At 44.7% G+C, this 15917-nt stretch overlaps 1 protein-coding gene across 1 annotated transcript; it reads right to left on the bottom strand.

Annotated features, from left to right (window-relative positions):
• Positions 1–3838: 3838 nt before the first annotated feature.
• On the bottom strand, positions 3839–11249 carry LOC142490498 (cystatin-B-like). The gene is made up of 3 exons (XM_075592865.1): positions 11095–11249; positions 7546–7647; positions 3839–4212 (listed from the first exon to the last, which is right to left on the bottom strand). Exons 1-3 carry the CDS (start codon positions 11161–11163, stop codon positions 4084–4086), a joined length of 300 nt encoding a protein of 99 aa, XP_075448980.1. The 5' UTR covers positions 11164–11249; the 3' UTR covers positions 3839–4083.
• Positions 11250–15917: the final 4668 nt, after the last annotated feature.

The following is a 15917-nucleotide window of genomic DNA, read 5'->3' as shown; positions in this document are numbered from 1 at the left end:
TCCTTTATCCTGGAGACGTTCTGTTCCATTCTGTGCCTTTTGATTGTTATTATATAAGTGTGAATTAATTACACCCGCAGGTCATTACTTTAATTGGGAACTTATAGTTCCCTTTGTCTGTGGTAGGTCAATTGTTCGGATTTTATTTTTTCCATGTCATGAGTTTGTTATTAGGTCTCTTTAATGATACTGTGTTTTTTTTTTTTGCTTTATGTTATATGAGGTTTTCTTTAGGTTCCTGCTTTGATTTTAATCTGTCTTTTTTTATCAATTCTCGTGTTCATTTTTTTTTTGTCTTTAATAAACTCTTTTGTACAATTGTTATATATCAGAGTGATCCTTGTGGGTTTTCTTCGTTTTGTGTTTTGATTATATAAAAAATAAATATATATATATCTGTGCATGCAATGTATTGTATATAATGTATACCCTGCTCACTGCTCTTACTGTAATTCCTTTTTTTTTTCTCCTCCTGACCTGCTCTTAAATGTTTTGTTCAGCAAGTGCAGAAAGGTTTTCTTTGTCAGCTGTGATGGATAGTAAGATCCACTGAGTGTTAGCAGTTCTATGGTTCGATTGTCAACAGCAGGATATGCATTGCTGGCACCTCTACAGTTGTAAAACATTCACCCAAACTATTGTTTAGGACGGATCAGAAAAAAATTATTTTATACAGGGTAAATGATAATCCATTTAATGTATTTTACAGCCAAGTTGTGTGTGTGAGATTAAGGGACCTTTTAGACAAAGCTTTAGAAACCCAATTCATTTAATTCTTTATTGCATTTTGAAAGTGCTCACTCACTTGGGATTAGGCGATCGGTCTCTGTATAACAGTCCTTGTTACAGATGTTCTTATGGTTAAGCCTGATTGATTAACCAATAAATATATATTTTTTTTTATTACTATAACTTTGGTTCCCTGGCTGTGTGCTGCTGAATTTTTTCATTACTTACCTGGATCCTTCTACATGCAACTGGTAACGCCCTACAACTACACTGAGAGAACTCCAGGAGTGGTAAGGATTACAATTCATATACTTCCAAGGACTCAATTAAGAAGAATTGAAGCGAGTTATTTTGTCTTTCAATCGTTGTTTATACCTCCAATGAGGCTGCTTCAGTAGTGTTGGACTCTTATGCTGGTTGCTGCCTTCAGGAGGGCTATGTACCTCAATGAAGACTACACACTCACTGTTAAGTTACCCACTCTATCACTAGGAGTTTCTGTCTTTGTTAGCCTTTAAATGGATATTACTTATCATACATCTTTCAACTGTTTCAGCACCCAATTTCTCTCTTTGCAACCCTCTTGTTACAGAGGACTAGAAAGCCAGTCGAGAATTTTCATTGTGGTTTAGGCGTCTTTTGTCTGAATTAATGGTGCTGCTTTGAAAGTCTGGGTAAATGCTACAAATATTAATACTAGAGGCATGAATACAATATAAAGCATGGGTATTTCCCTGTAATTCCACCTGTGTGAGAAAGACTTTACAGCAAAATTTAAATGAGGAAAGGAGAAAAAAAAAGATAAGTAGACGGATTAAAAAGAAGTAAAAACATGTTTGGGGGTGCAGCAATGCTGTTCCTCATCTGCTAAAAGGTTTGGGTATGTACCCTGTTACATAGGTGTGTGAATCCCAGGTAATCTTGCAATAAAATGGTAATTCTTCCAGGGACAACTGAACTAAGACAAGAAAACAGCGCACAACGCTCATAGTGTAGTATTAATAATATATATTGTGTTTAAATTACACAATATATATTAACCCCTTTTTTTACACAATATATATTAATACTACACCGAGTTTTGTGCGCCGTTTTCTTGTCTTTTTCTCCCTCCAGCTGTTGGGGGGGTGTTGAACCACCCCCTTGTTAACAGCTGCAGACGCTCATTACATACCCGTTTCAGGTCACGTATACTTTTAACATCACATTGATTTTTGTGTGTAATATCACTTTGATTGTTGATAATTTGTGGGTTCAAATTACGGTTGTCACTGTTTTGTATTTAATATAGTATCGCACCTCTTTCATTTTGTTTCTCAACAGAACAAAGGCCTTGAAAAAATATATAATAGAGATTGCATGGGGAAGCGGGCAGCTGCACAGGGTACTTACAAAAAGTGTATAAATGAAGGGAAGACAGCCGCATGATCATGATGTCATTCTGATCCTAATGTGCCAATATCAATAATACTTTGTATATATTTACGGTGTGGTATTACCGAGTACAGTTTTAAGCACTTCTACATAGAAAATAAAACGAACTGCAGAGAAAGGCCCCAAATGAATAAAAGGTGATTGAAGATGTAAACTAATCTGGATAACCGTTCCCTTAGGCTAAGGCCCTGCTGCACGCGGCCACCTTGCGTTGTGGCAGCGCGTTCACGGCACTTCGCCACGATCTGCAGGAAGCCGTTTAGGCGTGGGGGAGGCATGGCCAAACCGGGTCGGGGCCACGATGTACATTTTCTGACCCCTGTGTGTCCAGCATTCAGGAAGGATCCACCCCCTGCCGGCGATCTCCCCCCTGCCTCATTGGCCCCATTCCACACCACGTGACGCGTCGCCGCACGGTATCACAATCCTATTGTAGCCCCTGCTGGCTGACGCATCACAGTGCGTAGTGCGCCTGGCAGCGAGGGATTGGGGGCCGACTAGGGAGGAAGCAAGGACCTGGTGAGTGGCGCACACCCAGTCGTGGACCCAAGCCGTAGTTTAGATCAGAAAAAAAACGTCTAAAATACAAATATAATCAGGGGAGGGGGGGGGGGGGGGGGGGGGGGGAAGAAGAACCACCACGAAAAGTAAGCAAGCTTCATCCCAGGGGCAGTACAAATGACCAAGATCCCTTAATACTGGAGGAAAGAAGATTACCAGCAAAGTGTTATTTACAGCAAGGACAGGCAAAGTTGGGAATTCTCTACCAATGGATAATGTGATGGCAGATACATTAGATTTTATTAAGGTTAAAAGGAAAGTTATACATGGATATGCCAAATAAGTTAAAACCCATGTTAGTAAGGATGTTGACTAGTGAGAAATCAAGTTGCCATAACTGGAGTCAGAAAGGAATTTCCCACTATGAAGTAATTTGCTGTTGGATCTCTTGATAACGGAAGGGACAATTACCCACAAACATTTTGGCCAAAGTAGGGTCAGGATTAGGGGTGAAAGTAAAGATTGCCACCGCAGGCAAACTGCCCTGGTGTTGAAACGGCCGAGGCTAATCGTCCTAAACACCTTGATTAAATGTAACATTGGTTGAACACATTTCTTTCAACCTAAGCCATGTTAGAATATGTCCTTGTAATGTCAACTTGGTGGGAAAAAACTAATCGGCAGCTATGAAAAAGTATCGGAGAATTGGGGAAGGTACAGCCGGATTAAAAATAGTAACATATTTTAGGAAACATGGCTGATACTCCCATCTTGTGATAAATGTATGTTTTTGAATTATGTCCCATTGCGCAGGAGCAGTCAACCACTGAAAATCCTGCTATAAAAATGGCAATTTGTCCACTAACCAACACTTATGAATTAAGGTCATCAGCTGTACGGTGTTTTCTGAGCAGTACCCGTGCATCCCCTAGTTACTACCTTCATATGAATGGAATTTGTATTTTAATTTTCTCTGAATAAACTTTAAAGATTTTAAGTGCACCCGTGCTTTCTTTGTTCTGGTCAAGTTACATAAAACTCCCTTTAAAATAGAGTTCAACCAATCCCCACTAAGTCCAATGAGCCATCAATCTGCAGAGAAAATACATTCACCAGAATCAAAATACCTTTTCCCTCCAACCCATGAGGTGTAGCCAAATAATGATTGTACTGGTTCAGGAGTAACATGATTTAATTTGTATCACAATTACATTTGTTTGCAAAAGGTGATAGATAAAAAAAGCTTTCCAGATTACAAAAACAGAAGGTTGAAAGTCAGCAAATGATCATTTAGACGGAAAAGTTACTAAATGTTAGCAGAGTAATGTGTTGCAGGTGCCTCTAGCAGTGAGGGAATTAAGGCGTCCTCATCCCAAGTGGCTTATGAACAGGACATCGGAGAAGCAGACAGCCTCCTGCTCAGAAATAGGTAAGCTCGTCATGCTTGTTCTTGTCGATCTGGCAGTCCGAGAGTGTCAACGTTGCCCCCGCATGAGGAAGAGTTTGATAGACACGCACATGCAAATACTCCTCACCTCCCACGTGGATCTGAGGAAGGCAACAGATATAAATATATCAGCAATACCACATTGCTTGTATAAAGAAAAGAGAAAATGGGGTAACGCATACGACCATGTATAATTCTACATTCTTACCCAAGATGGCAATCATTTTGTACTCCGGTTATAAATTATGATTGTGTGCCTAACATAATGGCTGCCCTAGTGTTTCGATCAATCCTGCAGTCTGAATAACTCAGCAGCTACAAAGTATCCTTATAGTACTAAGGTAACTATCTATTGTTGCAGTTTACAGCTCAAACTGCTAGGAACATTTCTCTCACTCTGCTCCTCTTTGCTATAACTGAGACTTGGCTCCCTCAGTCTGACAGCTCAGGAAGTTGCCCTCTTATGGTGGCCTCCCACACTGCACCGTGATGGCAGGGGTGGAGGCGTGGGGCTCTTCTCTGCCATTACCAAACCCTTCCTATTCCTCCTTTGAGGCTCACTGTCCAGATTGTCTCTCCACTCCCTGTACACATGGCGGTCATCTATCGCCCACCTTCATCTACTCATCCGCCTCTCGCTCACTTTGAGAAAGAAAGAGCCAGGATTCAGACTCCCCTGTTCGTCTCCTTGGGGACTTAAACTGAAAACATTGATGACCCCTCTCTCCCTTGGGCTTTCCTCTTTAGTACATCTAGATGGACTGCAGCCAGCACCAACGAGGATGGCCACTATCTAGACCTGAAGTTTTTAGTGAAAACCAGATTTCTCCATTTCCCTTTCCTCTGACCATCACCTCATCTTTTCTCTCGCTTCTCCCCATCTCCATCATGTTTCTGCAGAAACCTGCTCTTAACCTACCAGCCTTTGACTTCACTTTACACTCCTCCATCTTTCAATTCTGCTAGAGACCCCGACAACCTGGTCAGGAACTACAACTCTAGTCTTATCCTCCTCTTGATCTACATGCCCTGCTTTCTCTGCCTTACACGCCCTTCTAACCCCAGAACCTGGCATAATTACCACACGTATGCTGCGTTCCTCCACTCGTTCCTCTGAAGCAAGACACACCCTCGCAGACTTCCTTCACTACAAATGTATGCTATCCTGTTTCAACTCTTCCCTCAGGCTAAACAAACCTAATTTTCTTCACTAATCAACACACAAGTCTAACCCATGCCAACTGTCTTTGACGCTACTCAAACCAACCTCAGCTGTCTCATCCTCCATCTCATGACTTTGCCGACTATTTTAAGGAAAAGGTGGAATCCATATGTTAGATCATCCCCTCTGAAAGTGGACATTCATTTTCAAGAGGTGTTCCTCTTTAGATTTCCCTGTCTATACAAACACAATTTTTTTTCTTATTTTTGTTGTGTTCAATATTCCATTCAGACAGGGAGATATTTTGTGGTATGGCATGGAGAAGTACCCCAAGTTCCTTTAAGGTTCTGATGGAACGGGCCTGAGGAAGGGGAAGTCAGCCCCGAAACGTTGTCCCTCTTTTGCTCCACCACACATGCTTTTTTTTGCAGTGAGGCAGTTTATTGTTCGTACCCAATTCTCCTCGTTTCCCTTCCCTCCCTCCTTGTCATTTCTTGGCTTGTGTTTACATCGATTTTCCCTAGGACGATAACATCATCATCAACAACTTTATTGTACATTTCTATTACAATACAATCTATTTTTTCATATTCCAGTGTTTTTTCAGTTTATTCTCAGGAGTTCTGGGGACATTACTTTTGACAAACGCGAAAGTGTTACAAAGATCTTGCACTGCTTGGGAGGTGTGCCAAAGCCCGCTATATTATAATAATAAAAAAACCCACACGGGTGTGTACGCATGTTCCAAGTCAAACTTGTGTTTTGTACTTGTACCGTGGCAGGTTTGGATATTAAAGTACTAGTGCTGTGAGAATTGAGCCAGAGCGGGGGGTGGGGGGCACGATCGTGCACACGCCGGATCGTGACACATTTGTCTCCATGAAGGAGTTTTAGTCCTATGAGAATTTAGGTAGGTGCCAGCAAAGAAGTTTCACTTCAAAAAAAAATATAAAATATAAAAACAAACCAGTCACTAATATTACAGAATGCTGCTTTAAGCACCATGTATTGTTGTCACTCTGTATTGCCTTAATATTTCCCTTGAAGGATTCCCCCCCCCCACTAATATTGATCACCTGCATTTAACATATAAACCCTTCATCCCGAGAGCAGCCAGAGAAGTGGTTAAACATGCCTGCAAGTCATTCACTCTGGTCCTAGGAGGGACTGCATCTCTACCGAAGGAAGCTACAGAACATGAATCTTAGGGCTCCAGGGTTTGAGGCTTGTCAGCTATCTGCAATGTGTGGGGCTTAATGCGAGTCCAGGTTTGTGTAGACTGGAGCAGTGCATCACTTCTTAGGCTGGGATCACACCGTGCGAGATGGCCAAGCACATATTGCAGGATCCCTAAAAGGCCGCTCCTAGTGCGCACGCAAGAAGCGTCCGCGTCACGCGAGCAGTTCAGACAGTCATGGCGAATCAGCACCGTGATGTCATAGCCATGCCCCCAGCATCACTATAAGCAGGGATTGCTTGTGCTACAGCCGTGTGGCACGGTAAGAGCACGGTCGCAAGCAAGCAGAGTGCATGAGCTCTGCCTTAGGCCAAGGCCCGAATGTGCGCGACAGGGTGTCTGGCATCGCTCGTTATCTGCATCAGCGCGGCCCGATTGACTCCAGGCAACGTGTGGCGGGGAGACATGGTGGGGGCGCGGTCATGATTTCACACGGCTGTTTCACCCTCATTGGCTGAACACAAAATTTGTCTTTTGGCAACGGCAGTCCCGCATCGGGCCTACGCACACATTCCAACTGGGGCCTGCCCCATAGAGAGCTGTGCCTTGCGCGCGGCACGCACGCCAACGCGTGAGCAGCCAGCGGGGACTAAGCCTTAGGCAGCAAGTGTTGCAGAATGATACTTTTCATGGAACAAAAATTGGAGGGCTTGGCAATGGATAAAACCCTGATTGTGTGTGAAATATTTAACCAAGAAGTGATCTTGTAGGAGAAGAGTTGATCATACATTGCAATGTGTTGCAGTGACCAATATATAAATCCTTGGTTTCTCAGCCTACGCTATGGAAAAGGAAATAGAGGACCAATAGAACAGTTTGGTTATTGATTATAATAAATAGACTTCTAGCTGATATGTGGAACTTCTCCTCCCCAATATACACATTATTATGATTTATTTATTTTTAAGTTGAGAACATATACATCTACTTGTGCTTCAATGTCAGGGTGGAAATAGCCGCATGAACGCAATACCTAGCATACATGTGTGATTATTTTAGTCCTTGATGTCTGGATGGTCTGAATTAAGTTAATACCTTAATGAAGTAATTGGTCCCAGCAACAACCTGAGTTTTGTACTCAATGGCTGTAAATGTGCTGCAGTTCTTCCCAGACTTCTGTTCAACCTCCACCTTCACCTGGGGAAACCAAAAAAGGGACAGGGTGGTCAATGCTACAATTTCACCATGAAAAGTTTCCCAAGTGGACCACCCCCGTGTGACATTTACACAAACTAAGCACATTGGACAAAAACAGGAGCCAGGTGCTTGATATTGCACATTGATGCAGACAAGATTAAAATTATGCCATTTACAGTAATGTGGTTACAAAAACGCCTCAGTACATAACTCTCAAACTTTATGGGGCAAAACATAAATAAGTACATTTTCTGGGTGTACATGCTCTAACTATCCCCAAGTAGTAAGACACAAAAACACTTTAATGTTACCTTTATTTCATACCTCACTACAATCTCTCAGTGGAACATTTCTATTTTTGAAGATTAGCATAGCAAAGCAAAATAAGTTTGTTGGGCCACATATATAAATTGCATCTGTAAATATTGTAAGAACGGTTTACACAACCCCAATCTAATGCATAGATTAGATCTTATGGCGGTATGAGCCCTTAAGGGAGTATGCTTTTTATAGCCTACATTTTACTTTTGTCCGTGCATTAATGTTACCCTCTCATGGTGCACTAAACTCAATTACACCAGCTACTGAGGTTTATCGGTTTCACCAATAAGGGCTTTATAATTACTATACAAACAATGGACAAAATAGATACAACATTCACCTTTAGTTTTGGTGGTTGGGGAGGGGCATGGGACAAACCACACCCAAGGCTCTTACATTAATGAAAAGATTGAGAAAAAAAAAAAGTCAAATATATGTTTTTTTATTTAAGTGGGAAAGCAGAGCCACATTTAACCCATGAAGGAGACCACTGTGCTTAGCTGAATTTCCTCCAAGGAGGGGACTGCCCATTTAAAGAAAGCCAATTAAAATTACATTTATGCCAAAATGGTTTCCTGGTCGGCTACCAGGGATTGCACTTTTAACCAAGAGTTTCCATGGAAGCCCCATACATGGCATAGATCCGATCTTGGTTGTGCCACTTCTAAAATAGGCCCATAGTGAGAGCCCACATTAACTACAATGTCCAATAGTGCGGGATCAGTGTGATAACCAGTGTTGGAGAGCAGTGAAACTCCCACTGACTGTATATCATCACTGATTAGGCCTACTGTTCCGTACATAAAGGTTATTTGTAGGCCCAATAAAGCAAACATCTTTGGATAACTGTATGAAGCCATTTAACTATACTTGGCTGATGTGCTTGTTTTCCAGACCATCTAATGTCATGTTGTCTATTCAGATGCCTTCACAAGCCCAACCAAGATCATTGCACCATAGAGCATCATACGACTTCTGCAATATGACTCACAGAGCCCCATGACTTAAGATACTAGGAAAGTATTTGCAGTTTCCTCTAATGATTTATATGTAAAGAGTGTGTACAAATAAAAAGAAGAACTGAAGCTTTCTGCAATAGAAGCTACAGAATGACACCCAGGCCAATGTTTAATATGCTGAGAAGCGTTAATTCTGCCGTTAAAGATCCATTCCAGTGTTTAAAGTTAATGCATCGTTAACCAAGTTACCCTACTTTGCATGTCCACAGCCAGAATTTTGATATTGTTAGGGCTTTAACCATATGATGGACACCAAGAGGCTTGGAGAGCCCATAAAACTGATATTTGGATGAAATTTGGTCTTGGACAGTTTAGAAACTTGAAGGCCTAGAAACAAACGCTAAAGGGACCTGGCATACTCAGTTGGCCCTTTTCATTAAATGGACAATTAATGTAGTTGACAAAATCACTTTATATAAAGGCAATAAGGAAATTTGCCCCTTTAGTTAGATTTTGCAGTGCAGACAAACGTTAAAAAGCAGAGAAATAGGATTTTGATATGGTACATGAAATGGTTTGTTACATTTACAGCTAGCAAAGTCACTAAGGTGCAGGGTCACAGCATTACTTAAGTGAACCCTGTTCCCTTATGTAACTATTTGTAACCATGTATTTGTCATCTTAACGGTGCCCAGGACATACTTGAAAACGAGAGGGAACTCAATGTATTACAGACATACCCCGCATTAACGTACGCAATGGGACCAGAGCATGCATGTAAAAAGAAAATGTACTTAACGTGAAGCACTGCATTTTTCCCACTTATCGATGCATGTACTGTACTGCAATCGTCACATACGTGCATAACTGATGTAAATAACGCATGTGTAACAGGCTCTATAGTCTCCCCGCTTGCGCACAGCTTCGGTACAGGTAGGGAGCCGGTATTGCTGTTCAGGACGTGCTGACAGGCGCATGCGCGAGCTGCCGTTTGCCTATTGGGCGATATGTCCTTACTCGCGAGTGTACTTAAAGTGAGTGTCCTTAAAGCGGGGTATGCCTATACTACCAGGTAAAACATTTTTATAAATAAACCAAACATTAAACCCATGACAGTAATATGCTGAAAGGGTTAACCCTTGATTAATTGTTAAAACAAATAGAGTATAAAGGTTATTGTGATTGTTTTAACATTCATTAGTTTCCATAACAGTGCCAAAAAGGTGCGATTTAGGCTTGTTCAGGCTAATTCTGGTTGGCATTTTCCCACTCCTCCCTGTATCACATGCTAGTGCTGTGTCAAGTGTATGTGGCCAGGTCTGGGTCACACCCACAGAATTCCTATGGTCAGACAAATGCTTACAGTGAGACAAAGTCATGTGGAGCTGAGTCACATCCAACTCACCGGGGCTTTCCTTTCCTGAATATAACCCTAGAATAAGAACCTGACCTGCTTTACAAGTGGGACATGGGGCAGCGCATACACTGCACCTGCTTTCAAACTAAGGTCTATAGAGTTGATAGTTAAGGTCATCTTTTTCCCTTTGAGCTGCATTAACCCTTTGAGTGCTTGAGAAGCCAGAGCACCAGCATCCCACATCACGGGGTGGCCCCATTCCAGCAACGTGCCAGCATGCACCCAATGCCCACAAGTAACCAGGGCCCTAAGGAAGGTGTTAGGCGATAACCCTGTCACTACCAGAGGGGCCAGCACTTACCAGGTACTGATTAACCCTTTCACTGCCAAATGAGGCTCATGCAGGCCTCTCTAGCAGCAAAGAGAGGTCAATCACACAGCAGGGTATAAAGGGAGGAGAGAGTTACCCCAGGTACTTTGGAAGCACTTTTGACTTGGAGAGAAGGAAATCAGACTCACTATCTCAGGCTGTGGAAACAGATTAGCATCATACAGAATAGTTATACATTCAATTGTAAAGGGGAGAGGGAGGCAGCTTAACTCTTTCAGGGCCAGAGGAATCTATGTGACTACAAATATACAGTTAATAATATATTTGTAATTTATTTTACTAATTAATATTTATATGTACATTTATAATAAAAAGACAATAAGAAATCTATATTTGTAATGAAATATAAAACATTTACTAAAATAAAACACAGTTACACCTGTAACAAAGAAGTCCCTCGCTCGGCGGGCGTCACTCACCGAGTCACAGATAGCCTGCACCTCCGGGCTGGCGGGCTTGGCCGACGCGAGTCCTCCACAGAGCGGCATGATGTGAATCCGAGCGGCTGCGGGTCCACCGTCCTAATGTCAGCTGAGCGCTCCCGGCACAGCCATGTGACCAGCGGGGGGCGTACCAAACCCAGGAGGCTGGGGGGGGGGCTGTGACGTCACCAACCCCTGTACAGCGCAGCAGGGAGAAGTGAACCCCGAACAACGCCTGGCCCCGAGATTAGCGCTGCGTCAAGTGTATTAAATATGGAATAAGACTACTGCATACAAATTGGGTTTGGTTAGTGTTTGAGTAAGGTTGGGTGTTCTGCAACCTCTCCCCCCCCCACTTTGATCACAAATGGATTGATCCGGGGTGGTCTGCTGTGTGCAGCGGGGGAGTCACGTGGGGGTTTGCCAGAGCTGGAGGCGTTGCCATGGTAGCGGCGCAACGCAAAGGACGGGCGGGGTAGAGGAGGCGCTGGGGACGTGTCGCATATTATAATGTGTTGCGCAGTGCATCATGGGAGTGACAGGATCAGTAATGAGTGGCAGTTATGTCTCCCGCCATTTTCTTCGAGGGGGGAGGAGGGAGGAAACAGACAAAACTTGTTTATTATCTATACTATAATCTATACTATAATTCTAAATTGGATTCCGTCTGTTTGTTTGTATGTCCGAAGCATTGAAATCTCAGAAACCACACCACGTAGCACAACAGCACTTTCACTGTACATTCTGCTGCGGATTTGTAGGTCAACGCAACTATTTTGAGCTTCCAATGTGACTCACCTCCCAAGTTATGGACATTCTAAGTTTCCCTCGGCTGTCCAGCAAAAATGTTATAGCCCCCCGCTCCCCGCTGCTCACACTCCCCCCCAGGTCCCCGCTGCGCACACCCCTCTGCTCCCCACACCCCCCCCGCTCCCCGCTGGTCACACTCCCCCCCAGGTCCCCGCTGCGCACACCCCCCTGCTCCCCACACCCCCCCGCTCCCTGCTGCTCACACTCCCCCCCAGGTCCCCGCTGCGCACACCCCCCTGCTCCCCTCCCCCCCGCTGCGCACCCCCCCCTGCTCCCCACACTCCCTCCCAGGTCACCGCTGCGCACACCCCCGCTCCCCACACTCCCCCCCCACTCCCCCCCAGGTCCCACACTGTTCCGGTCCCCGCTGCACACCCCCCCCCCCCCCCCCCGGTCCCCACACTTCCCCCCCCCCCCCCGCTCCCCCCCCCCCCCAGGTCCCCGCTGCGCACATCCCCGGTCCCCGCTGCACACTCTTCCGGTCCCTGCTGCTCACACTCACCCCCCCCCCCCCCCCCGTCCATAGCTATGTCACATTACAATGTGTTATTTTTATACCATAATTCAATTTTACATTCCCCGGGCGAAGCCGGGTACAAAAGCTAGTTGTTATATAATTGTTATGCATATAGTAAACTGTTTTACCCATACCCTTGTGTATTGGTTACTGTATGTGGGTCCTGTGTCAGGGGTTATTCTACACCCTAGAATCCCACCCAGGTGGAGGCGCTACGAGCATCGTTCCAGGATACACCCCAGGCTCCCAGCAGCGGAGGCACAGACCTCCTGTGAGCCGCAGGTATTGCACCGCAACACACCGTAGCCACACATCTTCCACCGGGTGGGGGGGAGGAAGTGTGTTACATTGGGAATGTGGGTCTCTGCACCTTTGGGTGTAGTGTATCACGTGAATACATTATCCAGGATAGTTTTCATATGCACAGTATCGTGCATTTAATGAGTGAGGGACTAATCAAACCATATAGAAATGTGCCGTGCTCAGATCAGCCCCTTTTCAATAATTAAAAATAAAATAACTTATACAAAACGCCTAGTTACCAAGAACTGTTTGTATTGTGCGCCAAGTAAAATAGATACTGCACTGCAGGGTGAGGGTGACCTGTCCATGGCCCCTAAGGAAACAGAGACACAGCACAATTAGGACTGCAGGGTATAGATAGAGCAAGAGACACAACCCTTTCATTATGCGCATTAGGCTGAGTTTAGACAGGCTACTACACGTTCGCGTGTCCGCACCTCTGTCTGCTGGGCGGTGTGTGCTCATGCCCAGCAGACAGAATGAACCGACTTGGAGGCCGGCGTCAACGCTGCACTTCGCCGTTTTCAGTTTGGAAACTCCCACACAGCAAAGCGCAAGAGTGGCGAACGCGCGTGCACGGCGCATCGCGTTCTGTTTGAACGCAGCCTTACTAGGTGAAGAGATAGGGGGAGGTTAGGTATCTTGTTTTTAATCCTGTGCAGTAGCTGACATGTCATGTGCTCTGAGCAGCTCTCTGACAGTTAGGGCAGTTGAGATTACAGACTGGCTGGCATTGTTGCCACCTTCTGCTGAAAATAACCCGGAGACTTTAAAAAAAAAAAAAATTGTATTTATATATTTAACTGTCTTACCTTCTCCGGCGGTTGCGCAAAACTTTTCTTGCTGCGCCCCCCCCCACCTCCACCCGCCGCCTGCTCTCCTCCGTTGTCGCACGCCCCCCTAACCTTGGTGCGGCATCAAATGACGCCGCGGGGTCGTGTGACGTCACGTGACCCGCGGCATCATTTGACGTCACGTTACCATGGCAACCGTGACGTCATTTGACGCCGCATTGCCTTGGTCATGCGTCCTGGAGCCGGCGGAATCTCGGTAAGTAGAGGTTGCAGAGGCCTCACGTGGTCCCCCCCCGGCATTTAATTTAATTTAAATGCCTTGGGGAAGAGCGGGACCTTTGCAACTGCCTGCGCTGCCCCCAATAAAATCTCTAATGGGTGCGCGAACTGGAGGGCGCAACATTTTCTAGGAGGGGGGTGGGGGGGATGCGGCCCTTACATAGGCCCAGCGCTCTTCCTCCAAGCATTTAAATTTAATGCTGGGGGATCGCATGAGGCCTCTGTTTATAAGGTGACCATATTTTTCCCGGCAAAAAGCCGGACAAATGTCGCGCATGCGCAGTCGCACTCGTGAATGGCAAGTGCCGACTGCGCGTGCACGAAGATCACTTGGCGGTCGCTTATGCGCATGCGTGATCGGAGCTTGCGGTCGGCGTCGATAGAAAACCGGGACAGTGGCCCAAAAAGTCGGGACAGAGGTCTAAAAACTGGGACTGTTCCTGCTAAACCGGGGCGTCTGGTCACCCTTTACTATTTACCTGCGTCTCTGATATTCCTTCCTTGGTTTTAATACACTATAAGTTATTATCACCGTACTATTTGGGACGTCTTGTTATTTTCATGTTATTTTACTGCGCTCGGCTCTTTTTTAGTAGCATGTAAATAAAAGTTACGTTTTATATGCCCGTGGGTGTGCTCCAATAGTGTGCTCGTGTCTCTAGAGCAGTGATTCTCAACCGGGGTTCCACCGAACCACCCTTCAAGGGTTCCACGGTCAACAGTGGGCGAAAGCTGGGGCAAAATATTCTTTTCAGAGTTCTCTATTGTTAGTTTATAGTTTATAGTGTTTATAACCAGTGCACAGATAGCACCCCCCTGATACAGCACAGTGGGTTGGGGCCAACATCCTTAACTCAGTTTTCGCACAAATTTTGGTCATAAATAAATGTATTTCGACTATTTGAGCTGTGCCGTTTTTTTGCTACTTTTTATATATAGATTTTGCATGTGTCAGCAAGTTAGGTGGAGTTTTCCACTTGTAACGTTTAATCTGTGAGAACATATTTATGCAACTTTTCTGCCAGTATTGCACGTAGAGAGTGTCTCGCTGTTGTTACTCGTACACACTGTGCCCAAGTTGCTGAGTAAGGTTTTTTTCCCCCAAAGAGTTCCTTGTATCAAGTTGTATATTTCTCATTATGCTAAACAGCCTTTTTTCCAGAAGCATTGCTGTGAGGAATTAGGCAGATAAACATCACAAGTTTTCGAAGCATAGATAATCTGATAGTCCTAGAATTTGGAAAGCAGACAATTTGAGAGCTCTGTCGGTATTCATAGTGTGGGGGACTCGTAACTCTAGTCCATGCTTTTAGCCCGCCTTGCTGTAGCTGGCTGACTGTAAAATCAGAATTCTATACACTATTACAGGGAAGCGCAAACTTTTTATGCTGCGCCCCCCTGTCTTCCATGCTGCGTCGCCTGCGCCCCTCGCCCGCGATCCCCCCTCCCACCTTAGAGCTGCGTCAAATGACGCTGCTGGTTTGTGACAGGGTGAATGAACGTCACCAGCCATATACCTGGCAAACCTATGTTTAGGCTTGCAGTGCAGCAGTGACGAGGTTAAGTTTCAGTTGAGAAGGGCTGCTTAATTATTCTGACCCCAGCTGCATAATCAAGGTGTTTTAAAACCCCCAGGCTGTACACACATGCAAGCTAGCTGGTCAGGAGACAGGACTGAAATACTGAAGAGATTACTGCTATAAGGTCTGTTTTTCAAAGTACATGTGTGATGAACTGTCTGTGTCCTGCATGCTGAAGAGAAGCTGTCTTGTTTTCTATGCTGAAGAGAAGCTATTTTGTTTTTGTCTGCTGAAGAGAAGCTATTTTGTTTTTGTATGCTGAAGAGAAGCTATTTTGTTTTTTGTATGCTGATGAGAAGCTATTTTGTTTTTGTGTGCTGTATATTTTTAAGGCTCAATAAAAAAAAGCCTTATCAAGAGAACCCGCGTGTGTGGTTGCATGTACCCTGCAACAGGGGTCATGTGATGTCACGTGACCTGCGGCATCATTTGACACGTGTCACGTCACATGACCCCGCAGCGTCATTTGATGATGCGTTGCCATGGCGACATGTCACAGAGCAGCTGAATCTGGGTAAGTAAAGTGTTGCAGAGGCC

This window comes from Ascaphus truei, chromosome 3, assembly GCF_040206685.1.
Source record: "Ascaphus truei isolate aAscTru1 chromosome 3, aAscTru1.hap1, whole genome shotgun sequence".
Lineage (NCBI taxonomy): Eukaryota > Metazoa > Chordata > Amphibia > Anura > Ascaphidae > Ascaphus > Ascaphus truei.
The sequence above is the reverse complement of the archived record's forward strand: the minus strand, read 5'-3'. Positions and strand labels throughout refer to the sequence as shown.

What these genes read in the sequence shown, in the direction of transcription:
- LOC142490498 (XM_075592865.1), bottom strand. Translation starts at nt 11,163, where the DNA reads ATGCCGCTCTGTGGAGGACTCGCGTCGGCCAAGCCCGCCAGCCCGGAG. An exon ending in TGCAGGCTATCTGTGACTCG is followed by an intron (nt 7,648 to 11,094) that starts GTGAGTGACGCC and finishes TGGTTTCCCCAG; the next exon opens with GTGAAGGTGGAGGTTGAACA. An exon ending in GGACCAATTACTTCATTAAG is followed by an intron (nt 4,213 to 7,545) that starts GTATTAACTTAA and finishes TGCCTTCCTCAG; the next exon opens with ATCCACGTGGGAGGTGAGGA.